At 37.9% G+C, this 22,501-nt stretch overlaps 1 protein-coding gene across 2 annotated transcripts in view; it reads right to left on the bottom strand.

Moving 5' to 3' along the window:
* Nucleotides 1-3,454: 3,454 nt before the first annotated feature.
* SH3YL1 (SH3 and SYLF domain containing 1) overlaps nucleotides 3,455-22,501 on the bottom strand; it is a 52,947-nt gene continuing 33,900 nt past the window's right edge. For both annotated transcript variants that reach the window (XM_069805901.1, XM_069805902.1), the window contains exon 10: nucleotides 3,455-4,032. In XM_069805901.1, the coding sequence (XP_069662002.1) occupies nucleotides 3,833-4,032 (200 nt within the window). In that variant the 3' untranslated portion in view covers nucleotides 3,455-3,832. The remainder of the gene's footprint in view (nucleotides 4,033-22,501) is intronic.

Raw genomic sequence — 22,501 nt, 5'->3', positions numbered from 1 at the left:
CACAAATGGATATAGATGGCAAGGCTTTAATCATGGTAGATTTACCTCAAAAAAACCTTGTTTAGTCCTCTGAACTATTACGTGGAAAATCTTTGAGTCCACTAGAAACCAAGACACAAATTCATGCTGAGGGTGAGAAAAACCTAAGTTTTCATTCTTTTTGTCCTTCAACTGTGACATTTATGCAAGCATCTCAGTTTCAGAAAGGATGAACAGATACAGATAGCAGGGAAGATGCATCCAAATGCTCGTAGCAGACAAATCATTTGATATTTTATAAAAGGCCAGAGTTGGTGAAAACTTTCCTGCAAACCTGCCATCAGTATGTGTAAATGTGTTAGTGAATACACACCAGCTAGACATGTCAGAAGGAAGATTTTTCGTAGCGCACCTTGCAATACTGATCTGCCAGTCCAGTGACCCATCAGTAATCACATCCTGAGAAAAACGCTTAGAGGTACAACAGAAAAAATTATTTCTGGGCACCATGAAATTCAAAATTTGAAGCCTATAATATGGTAAGCCATAAGATTTCCTCCAGGAAAGAATTCTACTTTGACAACTTAGGATGGTGAAACACTTAAAGTTAAGATGAATTTTATGATTAAGTTACCTGATGATGTTGAACACAGAGCATACAGTCCTACTAACCTTCGGGAATTACCTTGCTCAAAGCCTACAAAGACTGACAGGAAGTCGGGCTGCCATATACAAAATATAGTCACAAAATAAATATGGAAAGTACCTGTATTTTATACAGAGAAATTACTATTGTCTGATTAACTGCGCTTCAGCAATAAAAATAGTTAGTTTATATGCTGAAGGTCACTGCTTATAAAAGCAAGATGATATATTGAACCTGCTCAACACCACAGCAGAAGTACTTTGCCCGTAATCTCTGTACCTTTTATTAAGTATCCCCTTGAGGGAACTCCATGGCTCCGTAACTCATTTTTTCTCTTCTAGTACAGATACCTGCTGATTTGGTCCTACAGACATCTATCCTCCACGGCAAACCGGATGCTAGGCACCTCATAACCGGTCTACAAACACATTTAATACTTTGTGCTAGAGGCACCGTCTTCTTCAGTACCTTCTCTTTCTTCTGGATCTGGATCAGGCATCCTGTAGTAAAGGAACACACACATGGACTTTCTTTCATGGAAAAGCTCTCTTACCAGAACATAAGTGTCTCTTGGGTGATTCTGTTTATCTCTAGATTTTTGTTCCTAGACCTACTGCAGAGAACTTGCTGTATAACTACCTGTTCCTTACAGATCTCTTAGTTTACCAAATCATGCAGACTGTCTTTTACTGTAAACCATTTTTACTGTTTTTACAAAAACACTTTTGGAATTAGCCTAAGCCCACTGACGTGGGTTGATCCAGCCCGTGTCAAAGGCATGTAGAATCAGGCCGTAGAGTTCTGTAATGCTTCAAGAAGGTTTGTTTTTGACAACCAATGGCTTTTCTTTCATTAGGCTAATCCACTGAATCTTCTCTTTCCTGTATTATATTTAGATGAAGAAAGAAATGTTCCAGGTATGAGATAGGCTTCCCATTTAATATTTCCCCCTGAAAATGCAGCTTGAATTTAGTAATTAATCAGTGCTATCCTGCAGAGTCTACAGACTATCATGAACAATTAGATTGGACAACCCTCATTTTTCCCCGAACTCAGCTAAGGCAATCCAAGAAACTGAATTTACATAAACAATAAAAAGATTTTAATGTGCAAGTTCATAAATTCTGACAGTTTCATGGAAGAAGACACTTGAGGTGAGTTAAGAAGTTTTAACGACCCTACACAAAGGCAACTACACTGGCTGAAAAAGCAGCCAGCATTCTGGAAATGACTAATCAAGTACCACAGCACAATTCTGCTAGTGGATGCTTCAGCTTGTACTGCATAATTAACGTGCAGCAACAGGGTATAATAAACATGGGAGTGGTTCTTTGTGAATATGTGGAATATCTAGATGCTGGGTCTATGATTTTATTATTAATCTTGTTTACTAAGTCTTGATATTGGATGATTCAGTGTTTTCTTGCTTAATAAGCAATAGATGCAGTCTATCTATCTGAAAGATAGGTAAACGCAGAATTTGCTTTCTCACCTCAAACTGGCAGATGCTACAACAGTCCTTCTAAAGGCATATAACAACACTTCCACTGCAGCTGTGTGAGGTTATGTAACTCTTTCCAACTGTTTGGAAAATACTTTCTAAAAAAATACCTGCAAGCAGTATGGATCCATTTGGTGATGGCATCTATCTGAAGACAGATGCCATACATCTGTCTTATTAGGCAAAGAATATGAAGGATTTTCATTGAAAGGTAGCAAACGCATTTGACTACGGTTTCAGTCTCTTCTGTCTTATTTTGAGTTTGTTTATCAAAAACATGTGGCCCAGGCTGCAAGAAATCCAGCAACTTTTGCCAATGAGTGGAATGGAATTATTTTCTTATGATGGTAAGTCTTCCTCTATACTAGGCTTAACCTTGCCATTCAGATGGGATAACTTAAAGCTAAACAGCACTTGATAGATTAGTAGATCATAACAGCAGATCAACTGCAACTTGGTTGCTGGAAAGATCACACATACTAATTTTCCATCTGATACTCTCAGCACTGTTAGAAGAAACAAAGACTTAACAAAATGCATTTTCAAGTGGGGAAGAGCTGAGACTGAAGAAGCGTGATTATCATCTTGGCATTAACTCCATGTAAGAGGCAAATTCAGCATATCCAGCAATGAGAAGGAAACTAAACTGGTTCTCAAAAACTCCAACTCTCATTCTCACCTCTGCTCTGATTTGTCACACCAACTTTCAAGTTGTAAAATGAAGTTGATTTACAAAAATACTCAAAATTAATTTGAAATCTGAGAATAATAGTGCTATACATTACTACTATATATATGCCACAGAAATATTTTCCCTATCTTACTGTTAATAATTTACTCTATTTACGCTGTAATTTACTCTATGTTGCTCTTTTCTTACAGATTAAACATTAAAAAAAATCTTAAATGGGAAGAAGCAGGAAGAGTTGTGCAAGCTCACTTGTGAACCAGGCAGAGATTTCTCTATCTTGCTTTCCATTTGTGGAACAAGTTCCTATGAGAATCAAGGGATATCATAAGCCTATATATTTTCTGGGAGGGACTATTCATGCATTTTATTAAACAAACTTTCAGAAGTGCTTAAATTCTTCAAAGATGAGGGCAACATAAGACAAACTATCAGAGAAGCTGAACTGAGTTGTTTAAAAAAAAGGTCTTTGTATGCCTAACAAGGACAAACATTGGGGACCAGACCTAAAGTAGTTACTAACTACTAAAAATTGCAATGCCTGAAGTGATTTTTAAAACCAAGTATAAAGGTAATTTCTTCTGCCATACCTGGAAAAAAAATCTGTGTTTAGTAAAAGTAAAGAACTCCAACTCAGAGATGGTTTGAAGCAAATTTGAGAGCATTTATTATAGAAAGAGACCATAAATTATAATTTAATAGAAATCAGTATTTTTTCAGCATGCTTACATTTAAATTGTAATTTTTCCCTCATGTAAAAAATAAATCCATATAGCAAGACAGAACTGAAAGTAGACACAAACTGGAGTACTTTTTATATTGCAAACTGCTCAAAAATAAGACTTCATTGCCTACTGTTTATTTAAGAAATAAGTTTAGGGGAAAGTTAATTTAATGTATTTCAATTTTGTGTTAGAATAGTCTTGATCAAGAATCTCATTTTACTAAAATGTGAAAAGTTAAAATATATTTTTCAGTGTAAATATATTACTGCTTCAACATTTTCTCCTATACAAATTTAGTTGTTACTTATGGCAACATAATTGGCCGGAAAGATGCCAGTTTGTCCTCCTATTCTTCCTTCCCACCAGTCAAACTGGGAATCTGTTTTGGTTGTGACTGTGATTTTGTCTCCAGCTTTAAAAGTCAAGTCACCTGGCTGCTGTCCTTCGAATGAATAAAGTGCTGTCACTTCTACTGGATTACTCCAAGAGTTACCTGAAGTGAAAGAAATTAAATAAAAAGGAAATTACCAAACTGCACATACAGTAAGTCCTTACATACAATATTCTTAAATGACAGTAGAAAACAGTGACAAAGACACCAAAATAATTTATCTGAGCATATAAAACACTGACAAAAAAACCCCTCCATACACAAAATAAAGATCAGCAATTTTTTCTATATGCCTCATACGGTCAGAGACAGTGTTGACACTTTTTTAGCCAATATCTCAATGTTTATTACTATTGAACTTCCAATCCAAGCGAATAACTTCAGTTTGCTAATAATTATGTTTGCTCTCAATTCCTTTAACTGTCTGAACTATACAAGGTAGTTGCATTTGTTTAATGTTGATTTAGAAAACAGTTAAATCTCTCACATGAATGCACCTAAAAGTGAAAAATGGAAGATGCAATGGAAGACTAGTTAAGAGGAAATAATGAAGATGTTTACACAGTCAGGTGGAGAGATTTCAGGATGTATTGCTCATATAGACATGATGGCTGCACAAATGCTCAAGCATGCATGATTAAAGGCTTTTAGCATTAACTGCACCTTCTTGCTACCAAAACTGTTGCAAAAGGGGAAACCCAAGCTCTTCATAGTCTACACATTGCAAGTACAGAGCTAGAAAGGATGGTCAGAGAAGCACTGATACAACTTTTTTTTTTGGCAGTCTGTTGTCAACAACTGATACCCACAGAACTTTTCTTCTAGTTGCTTTTATCACTTCAAAAGAAAGAGGAAAACTCCTCTTCCCCCAAGCCTCCCAAATACAAACTGTAGCCAAAACAGGACAGACAGAGAAGAATAATGAACTACAAATGTATGCATAAACAGCATAGATTTTTTTTCCCCAGCATCTGTCAATATATATCTTCATTCCATAGGCCAGTTCTTTCCCTTCGTGATCTGTATTTGTAGCAATCATCAAAGATTAATACAAAATTATTTGGCCATGAGCTGGGAGAGTGTTGGTTGCAGAGAAGTCAAATGCTGTCTTCCTTGATCACACAGTCTCTCTCCCCTGATATCTATATTCATGATCTGAAGTCACACACCACTATTTCTTTTGATGTGAAAACAAAACCAGACAAGAATACCCATGTTTATCAGGTCCTCATCTCTACCAGTTACTCCTACCAAAAAAAGGCAGCAATACAACTTTTCTAAATACCTTTTTTTACTTTCATACTTGAAACCCTGACAGACTGAGTATTCAGCAATTACATGATCTTCCTCCAAGAATTCAAGCATTTGAAGCAGTCGAAATGATATGCTGTGTTCCCATACAAAGTGTGATTTTAAGCTAGATATTTTGATTGAGGATATCACAGCAAAACCCACAAAAATAAAAGACACTTGAACTTTTTACTCCTAGTTTTAATAGAATAACAGTAAGAAAATACTGTGGCTCAGGACTCTTTAGGTGCTAAGGCATGCAGTTATGACTCAGTTGCATATAAAAAGGAAGAGGGGGTGTGTTTTACCCCTGTGCTACATTCAGGTAGCATGCATGGGTAAAAGTGCATTTTATAAGTTACAATGAAGACTATAAATTCTTATACTTTGAGTTCTTAACCATATGTGTTTCTATCACCTAAATGTTCAAATGGATAATCACTCAAGGAGAATTAGAGTTACTATGTATCTATAACTGTCCAAACTATGTCAATATACTTGGAAAAATTAGATAATTGACAGCACAAAAGAAGAGACTGAAAGTGCTGAAAGTGATGGTGAAAGCTTCTTTTCATTACATTCAAGAAGAACGTACACAGAAGAACTGTCACCACCACTTTAATATGCTGGACTTGTAGCAAAGGCAGCAAGTAATAGCTACCTCCTCCGTGGCCAAACTTGCATTAAGAGTAAGACTATAATTCCTCTTACAGAAAACTATTGAGTATACTGAAATTGGCTCAGTAAAAGTAGGAAGAAAACCAAAGGGAATCTAGACACAAATTAAAGCATGAAAAGGTGGAACAAAAGAAGTGTGTGTGAGATATTAAAGTGTAGGAGTGCATTCAATGCACCACAATCATGCCTCCAATAATTGTTTGCTCTGTCATATGAACAAGATTGTTTCATGCATTTCCCTTCCCACTTTTTGCCCCTGTGCATGTGTAACTTTTCAAACATACAGAAACCGCAAAGCACTACAGCTGATTATGAACATTGAGTTCTGTGTCCCTGCCCCATGTGCTACCTGCTATAACTTAAAAACATTTTCCAGCTTTATTCATCAGCTATTTCATAACAACTCCTACTTAATTTTCCCTAGCAGCTCTTTCCCATACTATAGTTTCATTTTATTTCTCATAAAGATTCTAATCTCTGTCCTTTAATTCTGTATTTTTGTAGCATAAAACAGATAAAATGCGTATTTATTGCCTCCAGATTGCAGCATCCCATGCCTCATATTTATTTGGATCATCCTAACAAATAGGTGTCTTAAAGGAATACGCTGTTATGAATTCTACCACATATTATAAGGGGGAGCTATTCAAATTCTTGTTTCCTGATTTCAGTTTTACATAAAAGGGTTTTAAATAAAATTGTTATAGTTAACATGAAGATGGCTGAATGCATATATTGAAACCACATTTGCAGCTCACACAAGATGGTGCTACAGTGCTACATACAGCATATGATACTGAAATAATTGAGATTTATGAGTATGCACACTGGAATAAAAACAAATTACATTGTGGAAAATCCTTAATTAATGGTATCTGAATACACACAGCACACTTCTACAAACACAGTGGTCAAAACAGAAATATAAAAATTTTGGCTGAAGATCAATTAGTGCAGCAGGCAGCATACATATTTAATGCTCTAGCATACATGGGTATGGCATATGCTTGGTAACAAACTGCTCTGACCACAATATCCTTTCATTTTTATTCATCTTTACGTGCCATAATGACTTGAACTTTTTGCTAAGGACTACTGCTATGGATTAAGGACTCGATGAGGTATAAACTAGAATGAATTTATGGCCTCTTGGGTGCGCTGCAGTACCAGCCCCAGAATGAATGAGAACGTGATAAAACTATCTTTAATTACAGCACATTTACCGCAGAATGAAAGCATTCTTTAGAAAATTGCTACAGAACAGATACAGTGGCTACATTTCTATTAATTGGCTGAAGAGTGCCAGAGCCTTTCTTTGACTTTGAGGCCAACTGGCATAGACTGGCCACACATATACCAGTAAACGCTCACCATCCCGAGAGGAGAGCCACAGCCAAACTACCTACTGGTTTCTATACTGGAGTAACTCCTAAACCTCATCTATGGATTAGTTATCTGGGAAAGTGCTAGGTGAGATTAACACCAAGGAACTTTCTAGCAACTCAATCACATAGGTAACTGAGTTATAGTGCTTGGGCCCATGCCTTCACACTGTTTAATTTACTAGCACATGTAGCCAATCTATAAAATGTCAGTAAACCCATAGGCTGATTCTAAGACTGGTTTTTAGAGAAGAAAAGGCATTTTACATCATTTTGGGTTCGGCTTATTATGCTTTCAAAAACTAAATCTGAGTTGGAAGACAGAATAGTACAGTCTAGCTGTGGGTCCCAAATTTAATTTTACTGGCATAGATGTGTGTATCGCCTAGCTCTGAATGTCTGATGCTAAAGAGCTTGCAGAAGAATTATATAAAAACTGTGAAGTGCTGCTTTTGGCCATTGACACAGCAATAAAACTGAAATAAATTTCATGCGCTTGAGGTTAGTGGTGAGATTGCTAAACATCCACTTTGCAAAATTTGCTAATTGTCAGCAATTAGAGAGCTAGGATGATTTTGTGGGTCATGTGTGCACCTATATGATAGATACTGTAAGTGAACTAACAGAAACTATTACTGCTGGTTTGGGGTTCATCTAAACCGTACTAAAGAGCTTGTGAAAAAGGACTCTGTGACTCAACTGTCACTGCCAACGAGCCATCTGATCAAGGGTACTGATGACTGACGGTAATCCTGTTGTTAACTGCCCATATATTATGCGCTTTCAGCTAAATCTCTACTTTGGTAAATGGACTGTGGGCCTGGCTTCTTTTGAAGTTGAAAGGTTACAACATTGCTTCTATTGGGTTGCAACATACCATATGAAAATGTGATCATCTAGGTAGATATATTTTTCCTTGAAACTGAATAGTCTCTCTATCTTACTAAATTTTTTTTTGTACAACCTTTAGAATGCATGGCTACAGTTTTTGTTATTTAAAAAGCCATCTGAATGAGCAACACATTTAACATACAAACTTCTACTTTCTCTGTATTTTGTTAAGAAGTAGAGAGAAGTGACTGGAACTATCACACAAAATGTTAAAAGTCAGATGAGTCTCCAGCATCAGAGATGACAGAAGTTGTATAGTGCTGGCATAAAAGCCCCACCAAAAAGCGTCAGCTTACAGAAAAACTGTAATAGAGTTCTCATTGTTTAAACGGAGACCTAGAAAACTAAGCAACCAAATGAATCTTGTTTGTACAGCAGAAGTAAGAGAAAACCAACAAACAGACCAAACGATGGAAAACAACTAACGGATCTAGGCAGATGCAAACAGCTATGCTTTCAAAAACAAATATATCAAATATCAAAAAGGTTTATTATCACTAGTACAGTGTTCAGAGGTACTGAAAGCCTTGGGTATTGCTCATAGGTTTAGGACGAGAGCTGTAACTGACAGTAAACAAGACAGAAATCTTAGTTCTTTATCTGTTATGGGACACTGGGCTTTTCTTTGGAAAGGATTAGTATTGAGTTTATAATTAAGAGTTCAGGAAAGAATCCAAAGTAGGCTGAAGAACTACGTTAATTACTGGGTCCTGCAAATCTCTGAGTAAAAAATGATAGTTGGTGCCAGCAATAATAAAGAGTTTATAGACGATTTTAATGGCCACCCTTAGCAGGTCTGGACAACACCACCTACTCAGATACGACTGTGAGTGTAAATAACGTGTGTGTACATATATTGATTATACTAAACTGCCTGAAGGATGTTTGCCCCAAATTATCGTATTAAAAAGGAAGACTATTATCAGGCCCCAAATGGACGCATTAAAGAGGAAGACAACCATTAGCTTGATTCAACAGCTTTACACGAGCCAGCAACATGCCATTCTAGCAAAGAAGGCAAACAGTATGCTGGGCTGCATTAGGCAAAGTATTGCCAGCAGGTCAAGGGAGGTGATCCTTCCCCTTTACTCAGCACTGGTGAGGCCACACCTGGAGTACTGGGTCCAGTTCTGAGCTCCTCAGCACAAAAGAGACACGGACATGCTGGAGAGAGTCCAGCAAAGGGCCATGGAGATGATGAAGGGACTGGAGCGTCTCTCCTATGAGGAAAGGCTGAGAGAGCTGGGACTGTTCAGCCTAGGGAAGAAAAGGCTCATCAATGTCTATAAATACCTGAAGGGAGGGTGCAAAGAGGATGGAGCCAGGCTCTTTCCAGTGGTGCCCAATAACAGGACCAGAGGCAGTGGGCACAAACTGAAACACTGGAGATGCTGTCTGAACATCAGGAAACACTTTTACTGTGAGGGTTACTGAGCACTGGAATAGGTTGCCCAGAGAGGTTGTGGAGCCTCCATCCTTGGAGATATTCAAAAGCCATCTGGACAGGGTCCTGGGCAACTGGCTCTGGGTGGCCCTGCTTGAGCATGGAGGTTGGACCAGATGATCACTAAAGGCCCTTTCCAACCTCAATCATTCTGTGATTTGATGAAAAACTTCAAAGAGACTTTTGAAACAAAGTTACCTTGAAATATAAAAGCAGCATGAAAATTTGTAATTGGCAGGGAGAGAGTTTGGACTGGAACAGCAGTAATCTGTGGTGGCGCATTTCTTTCCCCCTCTCTCGGCTGATCTACAAACACGGGGAGTCTCACTAGGCCTTAGCATAAGTGTAGTGAGTCGGGTGGTTAAGTGTCCCTTGACCGTACCAGCGACTCTCACACAGCTAACACAGGGAGTCATGCAGACCATCTCAAGGACTCCTGCTGTTGGGTAACTGTCGGGGGATGCAACGAGTCTACGGAATTCCTGACAGTTCGAGAACAGCGCGACCTTGAGCAGCTTGTAGTATATCCTTGAAGAGTCTGGAAAGATCCGAGAAGACCAGTACAAAAACAAGATAGTGATAAGAAGAACCGTCCTAACGAACTCACCAATCATGAATTGTTAGTTACTAACCAAACCAATCATATACTAACACATACTCTAAAGAAGGGTATAAAAAGGTGTGTTAGAACAATAAAGTAGCCATTTTGCATGATCTATTACTTGTCGTGTCCGTCTCTACTGCGACAGGTAACAACAAAAAAACCCAAAAGTAGAGAAAACTGTTTCTCTCATAAGAACCTTGAGACATCCCAGCCCTCCCCTGACAACCTTGGAGCACCCCGTATCTGAATCATAAGTCATTCTCCAACAGCCCCAGAGTATTCCTCATCTGAATCATAACTCAGGTGAAACGGTACCAGCGCAGATGGAATCCCAGTAATTTATTGATGACTAAAGTCAATCATCTCCCGAATCTATAAGCCGTGGTACTAAGTGAGGCCCTTTGAGCTCTCCCAGACCACTGTGGGCTGCGACCAGCATCTCCCTCCGAGAGGGACACCTCTCAGAGCTCGCAGACTTTCCTGTTTGTGAAGATCAGTGGTCTGTTGCCGAAAGCTGACAGGTCCTGGGCTGATACTCTCCGTTCCTTGAGACTCGACCCTTCACCCATTGAGAAAGACGCCAAAGCATTCAATATGAATATTTTCACTGAACTCGAGGGGAATTTTTAACAGGTGTACCGCTCTTGCTTGCTTTTATGTGTATCTCTTAGTGCCTTTATGCATGGCTGTGTACTAAATTGAATATTCTATAGCAAGTACATTACAAGTTATTGCTTTTCAAATCTACACTTAAATTACTGTTGTGAACTTTATTCAACTCTGAATGAATCTCAGGCTGTTATTATACTCATAATCCCTTAGATACAAACTGTTGACCAAGTCTGGGACTAGGAGTTGATTCAGCCGCACCTAGACTCCAACAGGAGTTTAGAAAGCAAGGGGGTCTTCTCTGAACCTCGTGACTCAACAGGAGGGTCTCCCTTACCCTTTTTACATTCCCCATCTCTGTACAAATCATGAGAAATCAATTCTAACTCGATTTTTCATTGTATATTTATCTTTTTTAACTTACTGCAGTTTTAGTCTCTGTATAACTAATTTTAGTCTGATTCTAACTTATTTTTCCTGTGTGCATTTCATCCATGTATTAAGTAATAGAGTGAACCTTGCCATCGAATTCTGTGAAGTCACACTTTTATTTGAATTCCTATTAAATCATTTTTCTTTTGCTTATACCATTGGAAGTGATTTTTAAGTGGTCCAAACCACTCCCTTTCACGACAATTTGATACAAATGGAAGTCACCTTGCCAGCATCATCTCTGTCTATGCCAAACAGAGCAGCCTCCCTGTGACCAGCCTGTGCCCAGCCAGGGGAGCGCCAGCATGGGGTGCACCTAGTAGGCACTCACATCTCTTTGTGCATATGTGACCTCATGGTGGGGCTTTCTTGTCAACATATGGATCAGTGGGTTGTAGGGAGCTGCACAAGCACACATAGAGCTGCAATATGCACATCTCCAACAAAAGGTTTGTGCAAGTAGGAGAACCTGCACTGCCAGAATAGACCCCTCATACTACCTGTGAGAGGGGAGGTGCATGAATGTAAAGCTTTGTACACATAACACTCAACATGCATGCATACCTGGAAGTGCAATTGAAACTCTGGAGGTTGCTTTTAGAAACCTCAGGTGTTTATTAACTTTTTGCAGTTGTCTAATATTGTGATTTATTTGCTGTAATGCTCAAATTGATCCTGAATGTATACTTCACAGATTACTAGCTAATTATCTGTCATCAGTGAATTAATAAAGCACTTTGATGCTGATTTTTGTTTAAGCTATATGAACTAAGTAGTCTTACCGTGTCACATTTCTTGCAAAAGTGTCTTCTCCCACAGCAAAGATTAGGGTTCAGGCTGAATGGTGCATGGCCATTACTGAGTTTTAACTAATAATTATAATGAAAGAACTTATTTAACTGCTGGTCTAGTAAGGACGTGTGGTGGTGCATTTCTTTCAACCTCTCCAGGTAAATTTACAAACTCGGGAAGGCTTGCTAGGCCTTAGCATAAGTGCAATAAGTCAGGCAGTTAAGCGACCCTCGACTGTGCCACGAACTCTGACACAGCTAAGACAGGGAGATATGCTGTGCATCTCAAGAACTTCACTCCCTGGTGAAGGCAGCAGGACGGGAGTAGAGATTGCAGCCAGTTCTTTCTCATAACAACCTTGAGACATTACAATCCTCCCCTGACAAACCTGGAGCATCCCATATCTATGTTTTGAATTATTCTCCAACAGTCTTGGAATTTTCCAGTGCAGCTGGGATTCTAGAAATTTGTTAATGACGAAAGTCAATCATCTCCCGAACCTATGAACAGTGGTACTAAATGAGGCCCTTTGAGCTTTCCTGGACTGCAGCAGGCTGTAACTAGCATCTCCCTCCGAGTGGGACGCTTCTCAGAGCTCGCAAACTTTCCTGTTTGCGAAAATCAGAGGTCTGCTGCCGAAAGCCGACACGACTTGGGCTGATTCTCTCCACTCCTTGAGGCTCGACCTTTCGCCCATTGAGACAAATGCCAAAGCATTTGATGTGAATATTTTCACTGACCTTGAGGGGAATTTTTAACAGGTGTACCAATTTTCTCTCTCTTTTACTCTCTTATAGGTATTTCTCTTAATGTCTTTATGCATGTGTGTGCACTAAGCTGAATAGTCTACAGTAAGTAAGTTATAGCAAGTATATTATAAGTCATTTAAAATTTATACTTAAATTACTGTCATGATTTTTATTCAGCTGTTACTGAATTTTAGGCTGCTATTATACTTGTAATCCCTTTAGATATAAACCATTGACTAGGAGTCGATCCAGTCACACCTAGACTCCAACAGGAGTTTAGAAAGCAAGGGGGTCTTCTCTGAACCTCATGACTCAACAGGACGGTGTCCCTTACCCTTTCCCACATTTCCTTTTACCCTATTATTTTTTCAGTTCCTATATACATAAGTTTAGGTTGATTCTGATTTAATTTTCCTGTGTGCATTCTATCCATGTACTAAGTAATAGAACGAACCTTGCCAACGAATCCTGTGAAGTCGCACTTTTATGCGAATTTCTATTAAATGATTTTTCTATTGCTAATATAATTGGAGGTGATTCTTTAAGTGATCTGAACCCTTCTCTCATTTTTTAATTCCCCCCCATGACAGAAGGGCAACTATGCATTGTGATGATAAAGCTAGGCCGAGAGCAGGAATTCAAATACGTAATAGAAAGCTAAGCTCACTAGCAGTCCCATGAGAAGCTAGGATGGCTGTTCTTTTTTGCAAAAACAAATCAGTTTAGTCTAGGACTGACAGAGCAATCGAGCTACTGTTAGGGTTAAGACGAGGATCAGAGTTTAATGAAGTAAGGGGCTGAAGAGAAAGATTCATTGGTGGACAAAGCAGTATCAGCAATGACATGAGGCATTAAGTGGCAAGAGTAAATATCTTACAGGTATTTCTGGTTTTGCTGTGCTCCTCAACCAATGAAGAGTTATATCTGGAAACTAAAAGATAACATTAGATCCTTGCAGGACAGGTGAAGCATAGAATAAGAGCAACAAATGTTAATTCTGAGGTGGATGCAAGTTACTGCATTACAGTCAAAGTCAGATTTAAGGGTGGAACTAGGAGAACGAAATCCAGTCAGCAACAGTTATGCAGCTTCTGCACTCACTGTTAATAGGGGTTTGAACCAGTCCAGTTCCTACAGTGATTACTGCTGCCTGCTCCTCCTCCTTCATATATTCAGGCATTCAGACTTCAGGCTCATTGAGCTATATTTTGGGTAGGAACTTCAAGCACCACAGAGATACATTTTCTGCTGGATCCAGCACACTGTGCATTAGAATGTGGAAGGCAAGGGGTGGGCAAAGGAAATAGCATGTAGTAAATTCTGAAGGCACCAGGGTAACTACTAATGACAGGGATAGCTTCTGAATTTGTGCTAGGGCTCATGATAGTAAGAACTAAAGACCTAAAATTTTGACTTGAGGAACGCAGCAGCATTGGGCCACAATGATGCCTAAAGGCAGGCAGAGAAATGGGTTTGAAGTACATATGTGAATCACTAAGTTCAATCTGTAATACTCACAAGAATGGGACGAAAGCTGGATCTGGCAGGGAGTGCTTTTGGTTCTGTTTGAACTCAAAGACATACTTAACCTGAGAGTCAATGGAGGAATGTAAAGAATAGGCAAAGTGATAGGGCAGGAAATTAAGTTTGAAGCAAGAACTGAATCTAGATGAGAGTAAAGGAATATTGAATTTGCAAAGGTCAGAGAGAAGGATGTTGCAACAATTGAGTCATAACAGGACCAAAGCCTGGACAAAAGTGGAGATGCAAAGAAAACGTTACATCTTTGAAATGGTATTGAGAAAACAATCTATTGGACTCCTTGCTCAGAAAGTGAGAACTTCTAAAGAAATTCAACTTGAAGTTCATGCATGCTGTGCAGTGGTCAGCAACAGGCAGTTTCAGATTCTATTTGATCATTTTTAGCTTGAATTCATAATTGGTTAACAAAGGAGTACCAGGGTAAGGCAGGCAGAGATGGATCTGGAACAAAGGTAGTTATGAGTTGTCTGCAGAAAATGTTATCTAGCAAATGAAAAGGGACAAAGGATAGCTAGATGGGAGATCTCAACAGAAAAACAGAGCGCTGATAAGGACACTTTCGCAGTGACACACTAGAAACACAGATATAAAGGCAATTACAGAGAGAGCCCAGCAATGGAATTCAGGGAGCACAAGTATTACCAAAGAAGACAGAAGATGACAATTAATCTATTACCAGGTTAAGGGAGGATGTAATGGGATTTCTAATACGTGGTTATAAAGAGGTCACCAGAGACATGGAAGTAACTGTAACATTTACATCAGTGAATGGAGCAGTACCAAGGCCAACTGCCAGTCTGGCCCTGTGCATGCTATTAAACTCCACCTCTCCAAATCAGAGTAGCTTCATTCATATTGACTACTGGGACAGTCTCTGGCACATGCTAACTTCCAAACTACAACTACTTCCAAAGGACAGCCCACTACCTTTCCCAGATCAAAATCATACCAGGAACCTGCTAAAAATGTAATGAAACAAATTATAAAGTTTCAGTGCCGAAGCACATTCCCTGGCAATATTTAATTTATCAGCATAGATAGAGCCAATGGCTTGAACTAGGTGCAAGAGAAACTGCTTTAAAGAGGGTCCAGCACAGTACTGAAGAACTCCAAAACGACAACACAAAAGAAGATTAGGTATCAGCAATATGATCAACTATGGGCTTTATAAGATGAAAGAGGATGAGATGCTAACACTGGGAAGAGATATTGCTGGATGAGATTGAGAGCTTAAGGGTCAAAAAGAAGTGACAATTTAGGACGGATACTGGGACAAATAGAGAGACACGGAATAAAACAATGAGAATGAGAATCTTCTGCATCTGTGAAAGCTATAAAGTTGAGAAGATATGAGCTGAGGACGAGTAGAACCATCATACCTGTATCAGTATCCTCCTGAAAGATATCCAGTATGGACTGGTGAGAGCGGACAGACACTGGCTAGGACCTTAAGAATGGTCTAGTAACAGAAGACCTCCATCCAGGTGAGACTGGGAGCATGTAACTACATAAAGCACATTCTCTGAGCCTTAAGTTGGAGTCTGGTGTGTTGCCAGACATTAAACCAACTTTTTGGCCACTCCTCTTTTTGCCCCCATTAGTCATCTGGGGAGGCTGTTTCAGAGTCATACTCCCCCAGGTGGTAAGACAGCTTTCTTAATGTCCAGCTTCAAGTAGTTCACTACTAGTTTACTTCTAATTTTTTGTCAACGTTGGCCTTTGGCTGAAACCTTTCTTTCTTGGGATTTACCTTCCTTATGCTTTTATAGTAAAAAAATGTTTTTTAAACCTTCAGACTGTTACATTAAAAATAACTTAGCTACCTCATAACAGTGACTCCTTGCTCCACTCATTGTACTTAATTCTTCTCCACATCTATTCAATTTAACCTAATTTTTCTTAAAAATAAGTAAACAGAATATTAACATCAGGTAAGAGGCCTGTAAGTAACTTGACTTCTCACACTCTACCATTAAGTGCAGAGCTGTTTAAATAGAAGGGTGACAGAACCAAAGGAACAGAGAGCTCATTTTGTGGACATCATGGATTTATTTCTGAATGTTAAAATAAGAAAAAAAAAATATTTGGGATGAATCAGCACAGGAGACTGTCAGAACAGATTTTTTGATGAAGACATAGCCATGAATGAAGACATTGGCAAAGAAAAAATGGAAGGGGAAGGAGAGCAGAGAACACTGGAGGAACTGGAAGCCACAGAAAGCTGAGGTACAAGAACGGGAGAGGTATTAGTGACATAGTGGGGCCACCCTTTTAGCTGAAGGCTAAGCTGAACCAAAGCTGCAGAATAGGTGATAAAGTTAGACATCACAGAGCTAGGGGTCAAATGCATTTGGAAGAATGATAATGAAGTTAGAAAAACTAACAATGAAGATTGAGAGAAATGAAAACAAAGGGGATGTGCACATAATTTAAAGAAACTTCAATATAAAAAGATATATATTTTGAATATGAATGGATGTATACCAAATCCCAGAACTCTAAACCCAGACCCATATTAGAATTCAACATAATACAATACTGAACACAGAAGTTACTTATTAGTTTGACAAACATTAATCCAAAAAGAAGTCATCAGTTTTTATAAACTGTTTTAGTATTAGTAGGTTTTGAAAGGAGAGAAGTCTCTGTGTACAATAATGGAACCTGTTCCAAGGTTACCGAAGACAAAAAAAAAAAAAAGAAGCTAGCAAACAGAAGACTAGAGGGATGCAAAGTTAGGAGGGAAAATAAAGATGTCTTTCTGATTAGCGCCTTTATCTGTTCCCTGATCATAAGAAGAAATACCAGCACATGAATTAAATGGTGCAGCTATTTCAAAGAGACTACAGAAACAGGCCTAAAACTGACCTGTTGATATTAATTTAGAAAACAGTTGAGAATAGCATTAATTAGGTTGAAGTCAAAGCACTAATTGTGTGCTGTATGACCAATATGAAGAGAGAAACTGGATGGCATGTTGTCTGATATAATGCTAATTCTTCAGCTCTCTTCTCCAAAGAATTATGAAGCTGAAACTACTAATAGTCTCAGTGATACAGCACCTTTTTCAAGAACAAGGCAAATCCGATGTCTTGGTTATATGTGATCAATCATACTGGGAAGTATCTACCTTTTACTACATCTAAACTTATCCTCTTGGCTTCCATTATATTTTATGTCTATTTCTGAACTATTATGTAAAACAGTAGCTATGAAATAACTTATGAACAGAAAGTTATGCCCCACAGAGATTTTCTTTCTTAGGTGAATTGTGTCAAGGTCAGTCAAAGAAGCATTGGAAGGGAACTGAGAGGGAGTGTGTGGAAGAAAGATGTAAGGCTCAGTGCTGGATTTTTGAGGAAACCACTAATTATTCCTACATGCCAGTTTCCTGCAAGCTGTTCAGTCCTTTAATTTTAAGGATCTCGTGCCTTACATCACTATTACATTTTGTAATTGCTTTTAAGTAGGAGTTTTAAAACAAGAATGAGTACTAGTTTTAAATTCAAGATATGTGAATTAACGGTGGTTTTGATCATAATAATTCTAATGAGTCATACTTTAATGAGTTAGAACAAAGAAACAATTGAAGGCACACTTGGTTGATATTCTAAGACAATCTTAGAAATAGTTCCATTGTCTGAAAGCATGTATGTATCCGACTAAACTTGTCTCCTTAGAAACAAAACAATGGAAACTATTTCATTTATGTTATGGTAACAGTAAAAAAATGCAGAGATTACCTCTGAAAACACAGAAAAAGATACTCTAGGATGTAAAGAAATAAAGCTACAAATGTACATAATTGTGTGTTTATTACTACCTACATGCACACATACAACAAACAATTTTTTTGTTACAACTAATTTTTCAAATCAGAGTTTAGAAAGCAATCAAAATGATGAAAACTGCAAGAGAAAACAGTATTCTGTTATTGAAATAGAAAATATATGGCTTGCAAAGGATATGACTACCACTTTGAATATTTCTTCAAATTTAAAAACCTCTTGCATACATGATGTAATTCCTTTATTAAAAAGGACTGGCTTATTTACTTTCTAGAATGTAAATAAAGAAAAAAATATTTCCAGAGTGATGTTATAAAATATTGAAACAACATTGCCTCAAAATATCCACTTTATGACCACGTGCAATAATAAATACATGACGGATACAGTATCTTATTCCATGTGACTTTTGAAAAACTGGCATCTTGGAGATTAAGACCTCATTAGGTATAGTTCACTAGATACTTATACTCTGTAATGTTTTACGGATGTAGAAGTTTAATGCAATTAATAGTCCATGCTTTGATGATATTTGAATTATGAAGCTTTACTATTCGTCAGTAGTTTCTAACAAATATTGTTTAGGTAATGTGAACTCTGGCTCAAAGTTGAGGCTCAGACCCAAAAAGGTGATGTTGTGTTCACGTTCGCAGGTAGGTTGCACAGAAGTTAAGGCAGATTACCGAATTACCTAGGTTACGAAGTCATGATAAACAGAAACAACATACCTTATAAAGTTAAGATTCACTTACTGGGTACTTATTGGGCAACGTCTGTTCTCAGGCTTCATCATTCACTATACCTGGCGATAGGCCTTAAAGCAGCATCATCTTTGGAAAGTGACAACTGGTCCGTGTTTAAAGACTTAAGATGGAAGTGAAGTAATGGAAGTCAGAGAAACGATGAAAGGAAGTGCCATATGAGTTATTACACAGAGAAAAAGAGGGCAGTAAACTAAAAGATGTCATGGCTTTCTTCTCTCAGGACAAGATAAAACATCAGCCAGTGGGGGCTGGCGAAAAGGGATTAAAGCACAAGCATATTGTAGTATGTTACACACTGGGACTCTATGAAGAAATTAACTTTCCAGGTCCTGTATGGCAACAAAATATTACATGTGCTAATGCCCACGTAGAAGAAAGTCTCCGAGCAACTCTCATTCAGAAAGAAAAATAGTAGCCCAACTGTATCCTAAATACTATAAGTCATGAAAATAATTTCAGTTCTTGAATCACACCAGCATACAGATCAGTTCTTTTTTCAACCTAATGTGCTTCATTTTGCATATTCTTAGATCACACTTCTCAGCCTTTAACCTAAGAAGAAAGGGTTTTATCTCAGCTTCTAGAGCAGAACAGACATATACCCACTTACAAATTTCATTTTAGTTGTTTCTGGACAAATTACAAACCAAGTATTTGTTCAATCTTACTAGTGAAATCTCAAATGTCCTATCAACATTAAACTACTAATTTCCTTAATGGCCTTTTTAATTTTGTTTTTTAAATGTAGACTCACCTCAAAAACCCCTCAGCATACACAAAACAACAACCTCAGATCTCACTGAACAGATGTTTGGGAAGGCCTAAATATGCACGGCAGATTTGACATTTTATACCTACAGGTACTAATCTGCTATAATCAGATATAAGCATAAATCTTTCTGTACAGATACTTGAAGTATGTCATATGCCACCATTGATCCAATTAATCTCCAATAATGCTCATCTGATCAAAGGTCAGGAGACATGATATTCAGCAAATCACGCTCAGAACAAATAATCTCTTGCCTTAGCTGTTTTTTTGCCACTAGCTATGGCTTGTTTTGGGTAAGTAAACAAAACCACTTGTCTTTGTCTACTTTCTGAAAAAAAGCTTCTTAAGATTCTCAAAGTATTGAAATTCAGTATTGAAATCTGAAAACAATTCCTTCTTCATAACTGAAAAAATGAGGATGGACTTTCTGGGGTAACTGAGCTTCACTGACACTGCAGTAAAGCAGTACCCTTTAAATGCCCACACAAATGCCTACTTGTGCTATCAGTTACACAAACCCGCTCTGAAGAGGGATGGTGGGCACCAGTTTGCTTGTTCCATTCTACAATCACTTACAGGCAAAGAAGCATCCTATATCCAGAAGACCTGATGTCTGTTTTGTTACAGCAGATGTAGATTTAAGGCAATTTCAAAACAATCAAGGTACCTTGGATAATATCAAGGAAGGCCTGTAACATTCCAGGAACTACGCTCTTTAATACCTCTTGGTGCTAAATGTACACCCCAGTCCTGGGAAGGAGTGCAAAACCAAATGTAAAGCCCTCTTCCACTTCCATGGGAACTGTCTCAGCAAACCCTATTTTCTGAATTAGTTGCAGAGCTAGACGTTATGTATTACTTCAACTAGGTACTTTGTCCTGGTTTCCAGTGTTACAAAGTCCTCCCTCCAGCTGATTTCCAGAATAACTTAATAACTGTGTTCTCCATTAACAAAGAAATGGTGGCTGGAAAAAAACTATTCCATGTTTAATACCTGTTGTTAAAGACAGTACAAAGCAAAGTCAGCCACAGGTGTTCCGTACAAGGTATGCTACTCTCAGTTTTGCTCCAGAGCCTCAACAAATAAGAAATTCATCATCAGCTGCAAATCTGTATGCATGGAATGGAGGTATTACATACATTTTTATAACAGACTCATAAAATCCAGAAAAAGTATTTTTGACCTCTTCCACATAAGCTGGAAATGGACCATTTAAAAGCAGCTTCCATGTCAACAACTTGTGTCACTACTGTGTCACAACTAGCAAACAAAACCAGTGGTTTTATTGGTGGTTGAAACAGACCTGACTATATTTGAAGTTTAAGTTACTGTGCAAATTAAGCTCATTCAGTATGAAATATTTCACTGTTTTTCAGTTTCTGGCCTACTAGGGAACATGCTGGCTCATCATCTTCATCTGCTGATGGAATGCTTTCTATCTTTGTTTCAGCACACTCAGCTTTTGCATTAAAGAAGTGCCTTTTTTGTCAAGCATCTGTGGATGTATTTGATATTTAGGATATAAAAAACCCACCTCCTGCTTGCAAGAGTCAATTCCGTAACAGTACTTTTGCTGATTAGTTTTTAGATTTTTCTGCCTTTTCAAAAAACATTTAAATTTTCATTCAAACTGAAATGGTCAAATAAACTATATCAGTGTCAAGGGCTTTATTATGTTCAAGACTACATTAACGCAAATAATGCCTGTGCTAAAATCATACTGCAAAAGCTGAGATGCAAAAGCTGAGATGCAATGCTAAGCATAACCTTCATATTCTGAAAAGTACAGTACAGTAACGAGAACTGAGCACTGTTTTATTCAGGTCAAACTGAGCATTTAGGAATGATTTGCAGATCTTTTATTATGTTGACAAGCTTCTCCATGTTTCCTCTACACATACTGAGTTAACATCTCAACCTGAATACCCTGTCTCTGCATTTTGCTTCTCAAATCTCTGTACTGTCAGATTCAAAAGTTCTGCTAATGTGTTATTGGCACATAAGCTAGTTCACTTAATATAAGTCTTAGCCTCTACCCCAGTCTGGGAAACAACCTACAGTCAGAAAAAAAAAAAAAAAGTAGTAAATCTGACTTCATTCTATATAGTTTCTGCCAGTTTCTTAGGGTAATGTTTTGTGAAATACTGATTGAAGATTTTTTCAGCCTTGCATGGAGAAAAACTTCTCTGCACTAGTTAGAAAAAATGGTTAAAAATAATAAAATTATATGAGACAAAGAGGTATCTCATATGGAAACATACAAAATAATATTATTGTATAAGGCCTCATCTGAAGTACTGTTGACAATACCCATCACCAATGCTTAAAACTGGACGAGGAACAGGATGACCAGGAACAGAAAGCCTGTTTTCAAGAGGAAATGAAAATGAGCTTTACAGAATAAAACTCAGATGAAAGAGGTTACTACTACCAGGCAAAGGAGTAAGACAGAAAAGTATTTTAGCTGAAAAACAGGAAAGCATGAGACAAAACCCATTTAATTTTGCTAAGAATAAATTTAGATGAAAAGCAGAAAGAAATTTCAAGTCATTAAAAAGAGAAAGATTCAGAAACTGCTTTCTGTAAAAAAGGCTGACAAGTATCTCCTAACTATTTTAATACAAAGTCTACCACTTTAATGATAACATATATATATATATATTATGTGAACACCTGCAATATATAGAAAACTCTTGTTAACTTTAGTTGGGTTAAGGGGCTCAGGGGCTGTTGAAATCTATGCTAGGATTTATTCTTGCCACAATTACTTATTCTCATTGCTGTTATGTTACTCTACCACCAGTACAGCCATTATTAACTCTATCTATACCAT

Source organism: Haliaeetus albicilla, chromosome 18 (genome assembly GCF_947461875.1).
Source record: "Haliaeetus albicilla chromosome 18, bHalAlb1.1, whole genome shotgun sequence".
NCBI lineage: Eukaryota > Metazoa > Chordata > Aves > Accipitriformes > Accipitridae > Haliaeetus > Haliaeetus albicilla.
The sequence above is the reverse complement of the archived record's forward strand: the minus strand, read 5'-3'. Positions and strand labels throughout refer to the sequence as shown.